The sequence below is a fragment of the Fusarium keratoplasticum genome, chromosome 10, assembly GCF_025433545.1.
Source record: "Fusarium keratoplasticum isolate Fu6.1 chromosome 10, whole genome shotgun sequence".
NCBI lineage: Eukaryota > Fungi > Ascomycota > Sordariomycetes > Hypocreales > Nectriaceae > Fusarium > Fusarium keratoplasticum.
In genome coordinates, this window is record NC_070538.1 from 644,119 (window position 1) to 660,230 (window position 16,112).

Sequence of the window (16,112 nt, forward strand, 5' to 3'; positions counted from 1 at the left end):
TCTTTTGATATTGGGTTTATGCAATCAGATAGCACTTGGATTCGTCCACCTCTGTTCTACAATGTTCGACTCTGAAACTTCCTATGCATGGCCTGTCCCATCCCAACGTGTGGTATCGTCCGCCTCGTTCTAGATGCAAGTCTCATCATAACCAATACTAACCTCACTACGTCAAACTACTTATTGCGCTCCAAGCAGAGCAAGCGCATTTCGCAGCTCCTTTACCGCCGTTGGAACATCCTCAAAGTTCAAGGCTGATATCGCCCACTTGGCATGCTTCTGCGCCTGGTTGATATCCCTATGATCCGCCGTAAAGCCGCCCATGCTTTGCGCCGGCGCAGGGGCAGGCACCGGCGCGGGAACAGGAGCCGGAGCCGGCACGTACGCCTGAGGAGCGGGCGCCTGAGGGATCGCTGGCGGAGGGTTCGAAACGGCCGGATGGGGCACGCTCGGGGTCGTGGACCAGGAGGGAGGTGCAGACGAGCCAGACGAAGGCTGTGGAGGAGGGGGCGCGAACTGGGAGGGAAGCTTGGTGGGAATCTGAGGCGATGGCTGGGGAGGGATCTGCGTCGCTGGGTGAGGTGGAGGAATCTCAGGCACGGGGGAGATGGCCGCTGGCGCCGCCGGAGGTGGTGGCGGGGGAACCTCCGTGAGGCCGGGCGTCGGACTCTGGCTCAATGGAGAGGGAACGAAGGGCTCCGGCGCCCTCGCATCAGGGTGCGGCTGAGGAGGGAAGTATCCCGGGTCAGGAATCTCTGGTGGCGCATCCGTGAAGGTGGGAACGCTGGGCGGCTCCCCCGCGTCCGGCGCGTCCTCCACCGACGCCGGATGCGGTCCCGTGAGCTGCTGCACATCAGGGTCGGACGGGTCCAGCGCCGGCGCCTCCTCAGGCTCGGGGGCCTTCGGGTTCGACTCGTTCGGATCCTTGCCCTCACGGACGGCCTTGAAGATGCGCGCGGCGTTCCATTTGGCGAACTTTATCTTTTGCAGGACCTCGGGATCGGGCTCGCCCCACTCGCGAGTGAGATCGAAGAAGGTGGCGGCGGCGTCGAATGTATCAGCAGTCTGTCTGTGGCGGGTCAGAGGCGATGAGGGTCAAGAGGTATGATGATGCGCTTACCTCGTTACTTTGTTGGCTCGAAGGGTTCGATCGGCGCGGTCAAATGTCTCGTTGGCAAACTGCTCGACGTATGCCTGGCCTGCGACATTGTCGACAATGGCATCGTCGTCGGCGCGTTCTGTTTTTGTTGACTCTAGACGTTCGATGAGGGTCTTTGTGAACTCAAAGGTCTCGTCGTCTGTATTGTGTAGCCCCTTTCCCACGATCTGATTGACGGCATGGTATTCACCTGGAATCTCATGTTAGCCATCTCTTAACTTCATCCGTTACAGTGGTGCCTACACCAGTATGAGATGGCGGGCTTGTGGTTCCTCAGCTGATTTGCGCGGTTGATAAAGCGACTGACCTCGGGGATCTTCAGCGCGGCCGGAAGAGGTTGCGCCATGATGTCGATATCGATCCCCTAGACGTTCGAAACAGTATAGAATGAAGTAGACAAGTAGTAAATACCCTCGTCCTGGGAGATTTCACCGTAAGAATCGCGATGGCGCAAGCAAAGCAATGTCAAGTCCAACTTCACCCCACCACCTCCTCCTCTCTTGGCTGCCTGCCTAACTTGACGTAACGGTGGCTGGTGCTGCGCCACATACTTCCCCAGGTTTGGCAGCTCACGCCACAGGTGGCTCGAGCTATCATTCAACCAATCAGAGACCTACATACCCCCAGCTTCACATTGCACTGTGGCACCAGGTGGCTTTTTCTTTCTTTGGACATTCCGAAGATGCCACTTTGCATTCGGCGACAAACAACAGATGCTGACCTGGCCTCGGCCTTGACCTTAGAGCACAAAGAGATTCTTCTCCTCTATTTGACCTTTTGATCCAAGTTTCTCCCTTTATTGCATCTCGTCGCCTGATTCAACATTCGTCATGCATAACCCCACCTCTTCTCTGCTGGTGACGTTGACGGCAGCGCTGGCGGCTCTGCCCGCGGCTGACGCTGCCATCTACACCAAGAACTCGCCCGTTTTGCAGTTGAACGCGAAGACTTATGATAAGCTCATTGCAAAGTCCAACTACACTTCAGTATGTTTCTATTCACAAATGCTCATACTTGTCGCTGACAAATCAGATCGTCGAGTTCTACGCCCCTTGGTGCGGCCACTGTCAGAACCTCAAGCCCGCCTACGAAAAGGCCGCCAAGAACCTTGAGGGTCTCGCCAAGGTCGCGGCTATTGACTGCGATGATGACGCCAACAAGCCTTTCTGCGGCTCCATGGGCGTCCAGGGTTTCCCTACCCTCAAGATTGTCCGTCCTGGTAAGAAGTACGGCAAGCCTGTTGTTGAGGACTACCAGGGTCAGCGAACTGCTGGCGCCATCAGTGAGGCTGTCTCGAGCAAGATCAACAACCATGTCGCCCGAGTGAGCGACAAGGATCTGGACTCTTTCCTGGGTGGTGATAAGCCCAAGGCTATCCTGTTCACCAAGAAGGGAACCACCAGTGCTCTCATCCGAAGTATCGCCATTGACTTCCTCGATGTCATTTCTGTGGCCCAGATCCGTGATAAGGAGAAGGCTGCGGTCAAGAAGTTTGGCATTAAGGATTTCCCGACTCTTGTCCTCATCCCAGGTGAGGGCAAAGAGCCTGTCCTCTACGACGGGGAGCTCGTCAAGAAGGACATGGTCAAGTTCCTCTCCCAGGCTGCTCAGCCTAACCCTGACCCTGCTCCTGACAATGGCAAGGCTCCCAGGGCCAAGAGCAACGGAGCCAAGAGCAAGAAGAGCAAGTCAACCGAGACTGTCAAGGAAGAGCCTACCGCTGAGCCCGAGTCTGCTTCTGATGCCGCCGAGTCTGCCATCCCCTCCATCGTTCCCATCGATACCATCACTTCGCTTGAGAAGCTCACCAAGGAGTGCCTCGCACCCAAGTCCCACACCTGCATCCTTGTCTTTACTCCCGGCGAGGCTGGTGAGAAGGCTGTCGACTCCCTGTCTCACCTCAACACCAAGTATGTCCACGGCGGACGACACACTTTTCCCTTCATCTCGATTCCCAGCGATAGCGAGGCTGCTTCAACTCTGCCCAAGGCTCTTGGCCTTAGCGACGAGGTCAACCTGATCGCCATCAACACACGCCGCAACTGGTGGCGTCAGTACCAGGGCGACTTTAGCCTCCACAGTGTCGAGAACTGGGTTGATGCCATTCGCATGGGCGAGGGCGCCAAGAAGAAGCTCCCCGAGGACTTCAACGCCGAGCCCAAGGCCGAAGGCGCCCAGGAGGAGGCCACCCAGGCTACCGACCCTGAGCCCGAAGTTGAGACCGAGGCCCCTGAGGAGGCTCAGACTGTCAAGGAGGCCGAGGTCGAAACTGAGGAGGAGACCAAGGCTGAGGCCGAGAAGGAAGCCGAAACTGAGGCTAAGCCCGAGGCCGAGCCTGAGGTTGAAGCTGAGACTGAGCCAGAGACCAAGAAGCCTGAGGCTGAGGCTGAACCCGAAGCTTCTCCTGAAGTCAAGACTGAGGCAGAGCCCAAGGAGCAAAAGATTGTGCACGAGGAGCTGTAAAGGGGTCGGGTATCTTGAGAATGTAGGCATTAGCTTTGTGACACTATGATTTTTTACTGAAAGGCGGAGACAAACCTGTACCATACCTATCAAAACAACACAAAAACTCCGATATATCCATGGATATTTGCCTGAACCAAATAAAAACCTTCGTATGCCACCCAGGTATCAAAATCTATTCATCCAACATGACGTCCATGGCGTCGCTCCTCTCGGCTGCTCCCTCCCTGACCATCTCGGCGCCCTTGTCCTTCACCACCTGATCCAGGAACTGCTTCACTTGTTTGCATCCGTCCACGCCTACTACCAACATTCCCTCTAGGCGACTGACCTGCACGCGACTCTCGCAGACGAGCGCAGCCACGCGGTCACTCCCTCCCAATGTCGCGACAGTAAGGAACGGCAGTTCCTGCTCCTCTTGATTGTTAAGGTCCAGCAGAGGATCCGCCGAGTCGTCGCCCGCGGCGTATGTAGAGGTTGAGCCAGCTGTGCAGGCGGCGATGTAGTCCGTCATGGGGATACCGGCGTCGATGAGGGCGAGGGTCGTCGCGTTGAGGAGGGCGGCGAGGAGAGAGCCGTCTTGGGAGAGGACGTGGAGGGAGATTGTGATTGAAGAGTGAGGGAACAGATGCGTGTGCAGATTCGAGGCGAATGCATTCGCAATTGTGACTTCAATCTCTTGAGTGCGCCTACAATGAGTTAGCACATCCACCTTTAAAACATCACATCTCTAACTCACTTGTCGTTGCGCCCCCTCTTCTTGCGATCCACGCTCGAAAACCCAGCAATAACCACATTCACATTAATAGCCGCGACATCCCTCTGCGCCGTCTGCACACGTCGCTGCTGCTGCCCCTGCTCCGACGGACCTGTCACGACGCACATGACTTTTGTGTGGCCCATCTCGAGGTATGATGATCCATCTGCGGCATCCTGGGTGCGGATCTGGGCATTGAGACGGCGGAGCTCGTTCCAGCGGCGGCCGTCTACGCGCAGGAGGGCTAATGAATATGTTGACGTGTCGAGAGGCATTGTTTTTCGTTGTCTGCGCAAAAGGAGCTTTTGAGTGATCGCCAAACGAAAGGCTGAAGTTTATGGTGGGGGAAATTTCTTTGGAAGATGCCCGTGTGGCTGATACTGTGGCTAGTGCTGTGGCATTAGTGGCTGGCCGTGGCTTGTGATCTTACATCTCGGATAAACCACCGGATCAACTCTACGGCTTTGGAACATCTCCCCCTCGACAAATCCGATGCCTCCTCCCGGCCCTTGGCACCCAAGCTCTGATCTCCGAACGCGAAAAAACGCTAGCGGGAGCAGCCGACCGATCGGACTTATCGACATTGTGATGTCACTTTTCAGCCGCTCGTCGGTGACGATTAGAAGGCCATAATTCCGCATCTGGGGGAGTGAGGGGCACGGAGTTTGCGGTGATTGAACCCGAAAGTTTCAGACAGCTTGATTGTTATTCTGTGTCTGGTTGGTGGGGATGGTATGTTGTGATATGATTCTGGTTGCGTCTGGTTGATATAAAAGATATGGGTTGTCCCCGATGGAAAGGTTGTCTATCATTCACTATTGACATCAAGCTTCCTCCATCAATTGAACAAACAAGTTTCAACCCAATTGATCAAATCTTCATCATGTCTTCCCTCCCCAAGACCTACAAGGCCTGTATCCTCGAAAAGGCAAACTCCCCATTCACCCTCCGCGACGTCCCTCTCAAGCAACCTTCCCGTGGTGAGATCCTCGTCAAGGTCCTCGCCTGCGGCGTCTGCTTCTCCGATGTAGGCGTCGCAACCGGCCACATGGGCGATGTCTTCCCCCGAGTCCCCGGCCACGAGATTGTTGGCAATGTCGTCCAGATCGGCGAGGGCGTGACGGGTTTCCAGGATGGAGATCGTGTTGGTGGTCCTTGGCACGGTGGACATGATCAGACCTGTCGGCAGTGCCAGAAGGCTCAGTTCCAGATGTGCAACAACAAGGCTGTCAACGGTGTAAGCCGCGACGGAGGCTTCGCCGAGTACGTTCTTCTCCGCGCCGAAGCCGTCGTGCGCGTCCCCAAGGAGATTGATCCCGCCGATGCAGCTCCCCTACTGTGCGCCGGCGTGACCGTCTTCAACGGAATACGCAAGCTCCACGTTGAGCAGGGCGCCCTGGTTGCTGTGCAGGGTCTCGGAGGTCTCGGCCATCTCGCAGTTCAGTACGCCAACAAGATGGGCTACGAAGTCGCCGTGCTCTCCTCGGGCGACGACAAGGCGCAATTTGCAAAGGAGCTCGGAGCCAGCCATTATATCAACACAAAGAAGTCGGATGTGGCAGCTGAATTGAACAAGCTCGGTGGAGCCTCCATCATTGTCCAGACGGCACCCAACCCCAAGGCCATCACTCCTCTTGTCGCAGCTCTCGCGCCCGAGGGAAAGCTACTGAGCCTTGCACCTGTTGGACCTGTCGAGATTGACAGCGCAGCTCTTGTCACCAAGGGAGCGAGTGTGACTGGCTGGCCGAGCGGTCACGCCATCGACAGCGAGCAGGCTATCCGGTTCGCCATGATACACGGTGTCAAGTGCATGATTGAGAGGTATCCGTTTGAGAAGGTGCAAGACGCGGTTGATAGTCTGATTGCTGGAAAGCCTCGATTCAGGAACGTGCTGGTTATGGAGTAGATGGTTGTAAAGTGGTTTGGGTGTGACTGGAGTTGGGTGAAGTAATTGTAGTTGTGTTGAGGGGCGTTGTGTAGATACCAGGTCGAAGAGAAGTAGCATGAACAAGACATCGCTCATTTCACGCAAGCTGTTTTCTGAAGGCCCTTCCAAGAGACGAAATGCCAATTATCCAATGGCCGATGAGGATCTTCAAGCGAAACCTTGATGCCATCACTTTAAAGAGATTGCAACTGGAACTGTGTCTCGGTAACTTCACATGGTCATAATCTACCTACGGACCTTGCAGCTTCGTCCGAGAAGCTGAAGGTATCGTGACTACCAATATCTCGCATTGATATTTAAAAGGAGATTTTTATTAACAAAAGCTTTCTCTCTATAGTTCTGTTCATTCCCCATGTTCATCAACCTGATCATTCTTCACCTCGTGAACGCCTCACCTCCTACCCTACACACGTACGAGATCTCAAAGTTTGTTCAACATTTCAACATATAACGCCGAAAGCTAATATAGAACCGTTGATAAAGATCAAAAGGACACAACAACAAGAGGGGAAAACAACAATCTAACATGATCACACACAATCCCCACGATGCGTCTCCCCCTGTTGGCGACCCTGTTCGTCGCCGTCGCCCACGCCCGCAGGATACCACAACGCATGCTACCAGATTACAACAAAGATGTCTGCGGTTCCATCAAAAACACCACGACGATAGAAATCGCCTTGCCTATGGACAAGGAATACCAAGAGGAACGCTTGAGCTACCATTCGACCGCCGCCAGGTCAAGGACGCCCTCTTGTGTCCTGTACCCTTATAACCCCGATCAGGTCCGCGGTATCATGACGATCCTGAGTCAGAGCGATCAAAATTTCGCCATAAAAGCAGGAGGATCTAACCAAAACGACCTTTTCTCAAGCGTAGATAACGGGCCGCTTATTTCGCTGCGAAAGATGAACCATGTCATCCTCGACACCGAGAGTGGACAGATTGATCTTGGACCCGGAGCGATATGGAACGACGTCATCCCTAGACTCGAAGGAACAGGATGGATGTTGCCTACACCGAGGTTTGGACAAATCGGCGTTGGGGGGTACCTCACAGGTGGCGGCCTCTCTTTTTACACGCAACAATACGGCTGGGGAGCCTCGTCAATCCTCGAGATGCAAGTCGTTCTCGCCAACGGATCCATGGCTATTGCCAACCATGTCAACCACGCAGACCTCTACCGTGCCATACGCGGCGGTGGAAACAGATACGGCATTGTTACTTCGTTCCACATGCAGGGCTTCAAGCAGGGGATAGTCTGGGGCGGCGTTATGCTATTCCACAGAGACGAGTACGTCGACCGACGTATTCTAACGGCGGTACGCGAGTTTACCCAGTATAACAGCGATCCAAAGGCATCCATCATGCTCAAGGCGAGGCGGATATACGAGGACAAGTTGGATATTTGGGTGCTACATGCGTTCTACGATGGGAGGCAGATGGACTGGACGATCAAGGCGGCGACACTATTTCAAGCCTTCCTATTCCTCGACCCGTACAGAAACACCTGCAGAGACCGAAGCTACTCGGATCTCATCAAAGAAAACGACAGGTTCGTAACAAAAGACCGCATCACCGTCATCGGAACAGAGACGATCCCCAACCCACCGAACGCATACCGTGATGAGCTCCTCGTGGGCATCTACAACCACTGGCGCCGCGTCGTCGACATGGTCCAAATCCTCCCCGGCATGATCTCCGAAATCAGCTACACGCCCTTGACACACCAAGCCGCGAGGGCAGCGCACGATAGAGGTCACGACATGCTCGACATGGAGACCAAGCACCACGACCGCATAATAATAGAAGCGAGCTTCAGCTTCTTCGGACACAAGGTCGAGGACCTGAAGCCCATAGCGCGATATGACGAGATGCAGAAGCGGATAAACGACCTAATCAAGAATGTTACGGACGCGACGTGGGATATCACGCAGGACATGGTCTCGGACGGTGACATCAAGGGCATGTACGTGCCGCTGCTCATGAACAGCGCGGGGACTTATCAGGACTTTTACGAGAGGTTGAGGTTGCCGGGGCAGCAGTTTGCGAGGGACATGGTTGCTGACTATGATCCGAATCAGGTGTTTAGGAGGACGGGAGGGTTTGAAGTTCCAAAGGTGTAGTTATTGGTGTACCGAGTATGAATAAAGTGATTGCATTGTTGGAATAATTGTTTGCTCTTCAAAGTGGCTGAAACACCAAGACCCACTGCCTTTCTCCGCTTTTACCCTGACATCATCAGCCTCACCTGCCTCAACATTTTCATCTCATCTCATGCTTCGCTCACTTCCCCGTCTCCAACACGTGATCCCCCGCATCCTATCACCCACAATGAAACCGCCTCAGTCACCACCCTCCTTCACGACGACACCCTCCGCTCTCCTCGCCGAGACATCCATCAACATCTCTTCCACAACCGCCCTCGAAGACAGCCTCGTCTCGACTCTCACACCCTCTACTGCCACCTTTTCTAACCTCCTCCTCCCCATCTTGCATCATGACCACCATGTCTCCAAGTCCGGCCTCATCGCCCGTCTCTTCAGCTCCGTCTCCGAGGACAAAGACCTCCGCGACGCGTCCCGCAAGGTCGAAGAGATGACCCTCAAAGCCAACGCCGAAGGCCTCATGCGCAGAGACGTCGCATCCCTCGTAAAAGCCGTATACGAGAAACATCAACGTGGTGAAGAAGCGTTAGACGATGAGTCGGCGTACATGCTCTTCAAGACACACCGTGCGTATCAAAACACAGGCGCAGGCATCCAGGATGAAGCCCTCCGGGAAAAGTACATGGCCGCTGTCGAAGAACGTAACCAAGTCCTCGTAGCAGCACGGAAAACCATCAGCGAATCCGATGAGGGCATCTACTTCACACGTGATGAACTCGCCGGTGTCCCTTCCAACATCCTGGATGCCATGGCCCTTAGTGAGGACGGCACAAAGCTCAAAGTCACATTCAAAAAGGGCCATCTCATCTCGGTCATGAAGCATGCTATTAGCCCTCGTACGCGCAAGGCTCTCCTCATGGCAAAGGAGCAGCGCTTCCCCGAGAACGTGGCGCGACTCGAGAGAGCTGTAGAGCTACGCAACAGCACCGCGAGAATGCTGGGCTTCAAGACACACGCCGCTCTTAAAATGGAAGATAAAATGGCCAAGAGTGTCGAAAGCGTCATCGCAAGACTCGAAAGACTAAGAACCGAGCTCAAACCACTAGCCGAAGAAGAAATGAAGACACTCTACAAGATTAAAAAGACGTACATCAATGACCACGGAACCGACGAAGACCCCGAAGATGCTTCAAGACTCAACGCATGGGACTGGGCCTTTTACGCGCGAATCCTCGAAAAGGAGCGATACTCTGTCGACTCGCTGCTCATCTCCGAGTACTTCGAGGTCAACCACAGTCTCAAGGGCATGCTCGGCATCTTTGAGGAGTTGTTTGGCATGGTCTTTATCCCAACTGATGCGCCGACGTGGCAGAAGGATGTCACCGTTTATGAAGCGTGGGACTCGGAGGATCAGGGTGGAGGGTTCTTGGGATATCTATATCTTGACCTCTTTGCTCGAGAGGGTAAATACTCTGGCGCCCACAGCTCCCTCATCCAACCAGTAAGTATACCCATCTCACACATTAAATACACCGTACTAACATCTCCAGGGCTTCACAACCCCCGAAAACACGCGCCACTACCCTTCCTCCTCCCTCGTAACATCCCTCATCCACACCCCCTCCCGTCCAACGCTCCTCATGCACTCGGAGCTCAAGACAATGTTCCACGAGCTTGGCCACGCCATCCACAAGCTCGTGACGCGGACGGTGCACCAGCACGGCTGCGCCCGTGACTTTGTCGAGATCCCCAGTATTCTCCTCGAGAGCTGGATTTGGGTTCCGTCCGTCCTGCGTCGCCTGGGCCGTCATTATAGCTACCTAGACGACGAGGGGCTGGCATTCTGGGAGGGTCAGAAAGGTGAACGGGAGCGGCCGAGTGAGACGCTCCCGGAAAAGTTGGCGCTAGATCTCGCGAGGACCAAGCATGTCAATGGCGCACATGCGATGCTACACCAAGTCTTTCTTGCGCTGTTTGATCTTACCATTCACAACGCCGAGGAGGGCCGTCCAGTGGACACCACCGAGCTCTGGAACAAGAGCAAGTCGGAAATCATGGGTCTATGGAGAGAAGACAGCATCGGCCAGGCTTCATTTGCCCACCCATTCAGAGGATACGATGCCGCATACTTTACCTATGCCCTGTAAGCTCCCACATCCCCAGACATTCACCTCATGTACTCACAGTCGCAGGTCCAAAGTCTACGCCACAGATCTCTGGGTCAGCGCATTCAAAACAAACCCCATGGACAAGGCTGCCGGTCTCAAGTACCGCCAGCTCGTCCTGCAACCTGGAGGCAGCCAACCAGAGCTCAAGAGTCTCACCAACTTTCTAGGACGTGAACCCAACGACGAGGCCTACTACTCCGAGATCTCTAGTTCACCAGACACACAAGGCCTCAACACAACGCACCCATTGGCGCTTCTGTAATTATACAACTAAACAACGCTTATATGCCAAAGAGGGTATCGTGACAAGCTCCATCATAAATTACATCATGTACGATCGATTGATTAGTGCAGCAGCCTCAGCCTCGGGAACGGTGCTGCCTCAACATCCACCACAACCAGTCCCCTCTCATTCAGACCCACGCCCACGTCCGTGATGGGCGTAATCTTTCTCGTGTGTGCCACCTCTTGTCGACTAACACGGGCGTCATCTCGTGGGATCCACAGGACAGGCTTGGGCCTCCAGAGCTCAGGTGGCCAATAGTTGGACAGCTTTTCGTCCACCTCGTAGTCAAACTCGGGCTGATCCTCAACGTGAATCAGCTTCCGCAGGGCGATAAAGTCTTCGTAAATCTCGGGGTGAAAGAACCGCTTCACAAACGTCGGGGGCTGATCGGACTCGGACGACTCATTCCTACGAACGAGAATCCACTTGTTCAGAAACTTCATGACGGGTCCCTGTTCCGCCTCTTTCGCCTCCGTCTTTAGCTTCTCCTTTGTCATCGACTTGATCCATTCGGTCGTCAGCAACTTGAGGCCACCTGCTCCTTCGACTGCTCTTGAGCTTTGGGGTCCCTCGTGTGTATGGTCGTCCTCGTCCTCGCTCGGGGCGTCTTCCATTTCTTCTTCGCCAAAATTCTGCTCCGTATCGAAATAACTGGCAGCAGTGCCTGTGCCGGCCTGGCCTGATTCGGCAGCCTCCTGCAGCCTTGCCTCTGCCGCCGCCTTCTCTTCCTGCTGCAGCTCCTCCTCCAACGACAGCGTCTGCGGGAGATTCGTGAGTAGCGGCGAGATCGAATCGCGGAGGGATAGGTGAACAAGGCCGGTGATGATGAGGAAGATGAGCATCATGACCATAGGCGGGAACGCAAACTTGAGGGCAAAGAGTCCAATCATGCAGATCTCGGCCAAGTACAACCCGACGATGAGATGGATCAGGGCGTTTGGATAAAACAAGCCCAGGCTGTCCATCTCTGAGTCGAAGACGTAGAGAATGTTGTATCGATAAATGATGCGCACAAACGTCATTCCGGCACAGGCAAAGATGAGGATTAGAGGAGCAATGCATGTGTAAGAAAGGGCTGCCATAGAGTCAGTTACGTCCCTTTTGTGAGATAATTCTGTAGCCAATTCTTACCGATGACGGCCATGTTGGTGTAAATAGGGTATACACCACCCCATTTAGGAGGCTGCAGTTTATACCAAACATTGAAACGAGTCCTCGGAATCTGCGTGACCCTTGCAAAGCCATAATGTCGAATTAGTTCAAAGATATGTAGCAGACCAGTTGCGCCGATGGCCAGGCACTGGACGAGAATATACGAAAGGTAAAAGTTGGAGGCTTTGGGGAGATTCTCGGCGAGAAGGTCAGGTGTCTTCAACGGCTCCTTGATGATGGTCATGACAGTTGCTGAGGCCGCTGAGGTAAGAGTCGTGATCAAAAAGACCTGCACGATCTGGAATGCGAAGTAGACCTCTTGTGTGAACAATTCGACCAACACCATGGACGGAATGCCAGCCCTGATACCGCAGACTGCAAAAGTTAGAAGGGGGATTATCACGGGGGACATGAAACATACATCTAAGCATCGCAGGGACCAGCGACATCCAAAACGACAGCGCAATGGCGGGCAGGAAACCCTGTAGAAAGCCAGTCACAGCACCGGGCAGCAGCTTGATCCAGGTGAGGAAGGGGATACTGCTGAGGAACTTGATGTTCGAGATGATGCCGATAAAAGCGGACGGAATCGACCAGAAAATGATGGCGACTGTGACCAAACCCATAATGAGAAAGCGGCGAATGATTCGTTCCCACCAACGCATCCTCAGCGAGCTCCAGACAACCTCATCGGGACGGACACCTAAAATACGCGGTGCAAGCTGCAGAGGTCGATGGTGAGCAACTACTTGATGGGCAGCCTGAGCGCTCTCCTGGGTATCGAACTCGATAAAGGCGGCGGGTAGAGTCTGGCCATCTCCTCGACGAACCTGACGGCGTAGCTTAAAGATCTCGAGGTTGAGTTCCTTGAGTCGCTTTCGGCACCACCGAATGGTATCGACACGTCGGAAAAAGTTGTGAAGGGGTCGGTGATGGGGCCGGACTGTGACTGGAATCCACTGAGCAGCCACGGATCCACGGACATCGGGGAGGTCTGGGTTGAGTCCGTATGGGTGGACATACTCGGGATCTTCAGCCGCCTTTTCGAGCAAGTCGTGTGTGTCGGTCTGAGACACTTGTGTCAGGTTAGATTTGAAACCTTGGTCTTGGCCATTCTCGTTCTGGGCGTTGTCATTTTCGGTAATCTCGACACGGGGTCCACTAGATCGAGGCTGCTCGCTGTCGGTTTCTGTCCTGATGGAGGAGTTGGAGGGTGCAGCGCATGGTTCGGCAGAAGAAGAGGTGGTCGGCGGTTGGATCTTCATCTGCTTCTTGCGGGCCATGTTGGCCTTTTTGATGAGGGTGATCTCGGCCTTTTCCAGTCGTAGTGCCGTCTGCTCTCTCTCTTCCACGAGCTTGATGAGGGCCTTGGCTGTTCGGGGGATCCATACACGCTTGACCGAGTCGCCGTAGAGCTTCCGGATTCGAGCTTCGTCGAGATAGCGTTCGGGTATGGAGGTGACTAGGAGGGTTCTGGATGATAGACGCTTGGCATAGTGAGGTGAAGAGAGAAATGCCTGGCGGATGCCGACGTAGTAGATACACTCTCGGCTGATTGTGAAGAGGACAAAGCCTGCATTGGTTAGACTCGGTATTCTCGTGACTGGACTGTTTGGTCGAGTAAGCATCGTCTATCACTTACCAAAGAATAGCCACGCAACGACGACGTGTGCCCACATGCGCCTGGGATCCTTGATGTTGCCAATGGTCAAAAGATCAAGCTGCTTGACGTCGTTGTGGCCGGTGATGTGGACGGCAAAAAGGATAGGCCATGTAATGCAGATGCCGACGAGGAAGATGTTGCGCAAGACCCTGAGGTAGCGCAGAAAGAAGAAGCCATCAAGGGAGCTATGGTTAAGGATGAAGGTATCTGGGATCTTGAAGAAGGGTACGACCCAATTGAACCAACCATTGGGGAGGATTGGAGTTGCCGGGCTATCGACAGTTAGTAGGCCATATAAAACAATTCCGGGGTTTCGTACTGTGGTGATCTCAGACTGGGCATTGTCCGAGGAGCATAGACTCGACCGCATTTCCGGCGAAAGCAGCAGAAGAAGAGCAAGCAACAGGTGGAATAGATGACAACAGGAATAAAGGTAGCACCAAGGGATTGCAGAGAGGATGACTTCTCGTTGCTGTTGGCGCTGAGGGTGCCTCCGCTGCCACCATCTCTGGTAGAGCCGACACGGGAATCATCGCCTTCCTGGGAGGAGTTAGACACTACGATAACGAAGCAGTGATGAGACGCACAACACCGAACTGAAAGTCCGTCCTGGGAAAGAGGGAGGCCCAGCTGGAGGTCATGATGATACTGTCGGACCGGCGAGAGCAGGATCCGACTGTCTAGAAATGAGGATGGAGCGATTGGTGATGATAGCTCGCAGCGACAGTCGACGATTGCGGCACGGCATTGTCAGGGCGCGAGAAGAATGGCGAGAGAGTCAAGCATAGCTTGAATGCCTACGAGAGGCAGTAATAGCTTTGCTCGTGTGTAGTTGGAGGTGACGTCGCGATGAATGTCAAGTCAATGTCCGAGTGGGATGGATGTTTCTGAGAGATGGAGCCTTCCAGTGTTGGTTCGTCGGCTGACAGCAGGAGCGGGCGGCGGACTTCTCGACACCTCAGGACCCGACACGTTTAGCGCGATTGCCAAGGGGAGTTTGAAGTCGGGCAGAGGCACAGGTACGGGTACAGGTGTGTGTGGGCAGGTAAGCCGTTAAAACCAGGGGCTCGCGGGGCATTAAATTAGTTGGGCCGGGACTGCGCTGCAGGTGAGCTCGATCCGATCCATGGAGAAATGTCTCGGAATCCCCTCGTCCGTTGACCAGGTCCAGGGCAGGCCTCCCGCTGTGATTGGGAGGGTGGCCCGTTGAGCAATGTCTTGGCGGTGCGGAAAGCGGGAGAAAGTCAAAAAGATGGGGAAACCACACGTACCCGATCTTGGGTAAAGGGAACGAAAAAAAGAAAAAGGGTGTGATGGATGTGATGGAGAAGGTGGGAAATTGGGCGAGAGGAGGCGTTGAGCGTTGTTGAAATGTGATTCGCGATGATCAAAATCAGCTAAAAAATCAACCCGGATGAAAAAACAGGGGTCTACGCTGCCCGGTAAGCCATTCGTGTCCCCTGCAAAGACGCCAATCATCATCTTTGCCCTTCCTGCAGCTGCAGCCTTGGATAACGAAAAAACCAGGGTCCAATCCAATCCAAATCGCCATGGAGACGGTCAAGGGTTTGAGGGGGTGACAATTGCGCAAACAGGTCCCCGAGTCCTCAGTGGTCTAGACCTCTGGGATAGGCACAAAACGACGCCATTTTCCCGCGGATCAGAATCTCACACAGACTGTCCTCGTCGACGATCCCGCGCTACGAATTGCTTTTGTGGCTCCTTGATGATCTGATGTCGCATGTGGCGAGTCAAGGCGAGAGAGACACGGCAAGATAATGGGGGAAAGCCAAGAACACACATTTCATCATCTGTCCATAATTCGCAAAAAGACGTCACGTCACAGAGCCTGACTGCTGCTGCTGCTGCTGCGCCTCAAACGGCGTTGCCGCAAGCATCACCAAATGCAGCAAGCTGAAGCCCGCCCTCGGACATGTTCGAGAGCTGAAGCCCAGGATTCACGGTCGGGATTCTCCTTTGGGAAGCCTTATCCTTATCTTACAGGGGGTAAGGGTCATCATCACATCAATCTCGGCGTGGATGGTCTGGGCATGAGGCGTCTGTGCCTCCGGGCGAAACAACTTTAACCTCCCTGTCGGGTCCATCCATCGAAAAGCGATATTATCGTGGCTGTCTCTGGATGCGACAGCAACGGTGCTGCCCAGGGAGGATCCTCCTCCCGTCATCTCGCGCTGGAATGGATAGATCGCCATCGCAAAAGGTAGATTTACCCCTGTTCAGCCCATCGCGAGTGGCTGTGCAGTCGTGGCTGGAAAGGCCTCCCACGTTAGGCTCGTAACGATTACCGTTTTAGCGATGGCCCCTATATAGCGATGACATCATGAGCTAAACCTCGGTATTCGGAATGTCAAGAGACGGCTGGTGTTGAGTCAAGATGATTCTCAAGT

The 16,112-nt window shown here is 54.2% G+C and overlaps 6 protein-coding genes across 6 annotated transcripts; 3 read left to right on the forward strand and 3 right to left on the reverse strand.

Annotated features, from left to right (window-relative positions):
* Window positions 1–180: 180 nt before the first annotated feature.
* Window positions 181–1,505, reverse strand: NCS57_01205900 (uncharacterized protein; the record flags this gene model as incomplete). Its single annotated transcript, XM_053061741.1, has 3 exons — window positions 181–1,069; window positions 1,121–1,349; window positions 1,403–1,505. The coding sequence occupies 3 exons, from the start codon at window positions 1,503–1,505 to the stop codon at window positions 181–183; spliced, it is 1,221 nt and encodes a 406-aa protein (XP_052908269.1).
* A 484-nt stretch (window positions 1,506–1,989) lies between these two features.
* NCS57_01206000 (Thioredoxin domain-containing protein) lies at window positions 1,990–3,622 on the forward strand (the record flags this gene model as incomplete). Its single annotated transcript, XM_053061742.1, has 2 exons — window positions 1,990–2,145; window positions 2,192–3,622. The coding sequence occupies 2 exons, from the start codon at window positions 1,990–1,992 to the stop codon at window positions 3,620–3,622; spliced, it is 1,587 nt and encodes a 528-aa protein (XP_052908270.1).
* Window positions 3,623–3,797: 175 nt separating this feature from the next.
* Window positions 3,798–4,693, reverse strand: NCS57_01206100 (RNase-PH domain-containing protein; the record flags this gene model as incomplete). Its single annotated transcript, XM_053061743.1, has 2 exons — window positions 4,362–4,693; window positions 3,798–4,311 (listed from the first exon to the last, which is right to left on the reverse strand). The coding sequence occupies exons 1-2, from the start codon at window positions 4,652–4,654 to the stop codon at window positions 3,798–3,800; spliced, it is 807 nt and encodes a 268-aa protein (XP_052908271.1). The 5' UTR covers window positions 4,655–4,693.
* Window positions 4,694–5,157: 464 nt separating this feature from the next.
* NCS57_01206200 (PKS-ER domain-containing protein) lies at window positions 5,158–6,285 on the forward strand (the record flags this gene model as incomplete). Its single annotated transcript, XM_053061744.1, has 1 exon — window positions 5,158–6,285. The coding sequence occupies one exon, from the start codon at window positions 5,158–5,160 to the stop codon at window positions 6,283–6,285; it is 1,128 nt and encodes a 375-aa protein (XP_052908272.1).
* A 2,376-nt stretch (window positions 6,286–8,661) lies between these two features.
* Window positions 8,662–10,865, forward strand: NCS57_01206300 (Mitochondrial intermediate peptidase; the record flags this gene model as incomplete). Its single annotated transcript, XM_053061745.1, has 3 exons — window positions 8,662–9,936; window positions 9,986–10,578; window positions 10,628–10,865. The coding sequence occupies 3 exons, from the start codon at window positions 8,662–8,664 to the stop codon at window positions 10,863–10,865; spliced, it is 2,106 nt and encodes a 701-aa protein (XP_052908273.1).
* An 83-nt stretch (window positions 10,866–10,948) lies between these two features.
* Window positions 10,949–14,345, reverse strand: NCS57_01206400 (uncharacterized protein; the record flags this gene model as incomplete). The annotated part of the gene is made up of 6 exons (XM_053061746.1): window positions 10,949–11,964; window positions 12,021–12,416; window positions 12,463–13,614; window positions 13,684–13,976; window positions 14,024–14,244; window positions 14,292–14,345. The coding sequence occupies 6 exons, from the start codon at window positions 14,343–14,345 to the stop codon at window positions 10,949–10,951; spliced, it is 3,132 nt and encodes a 1,043-aa protein (XP_052908274.1).
* Window positions 14,346–16,112: the final 1,767 nt, after the last annotated feature.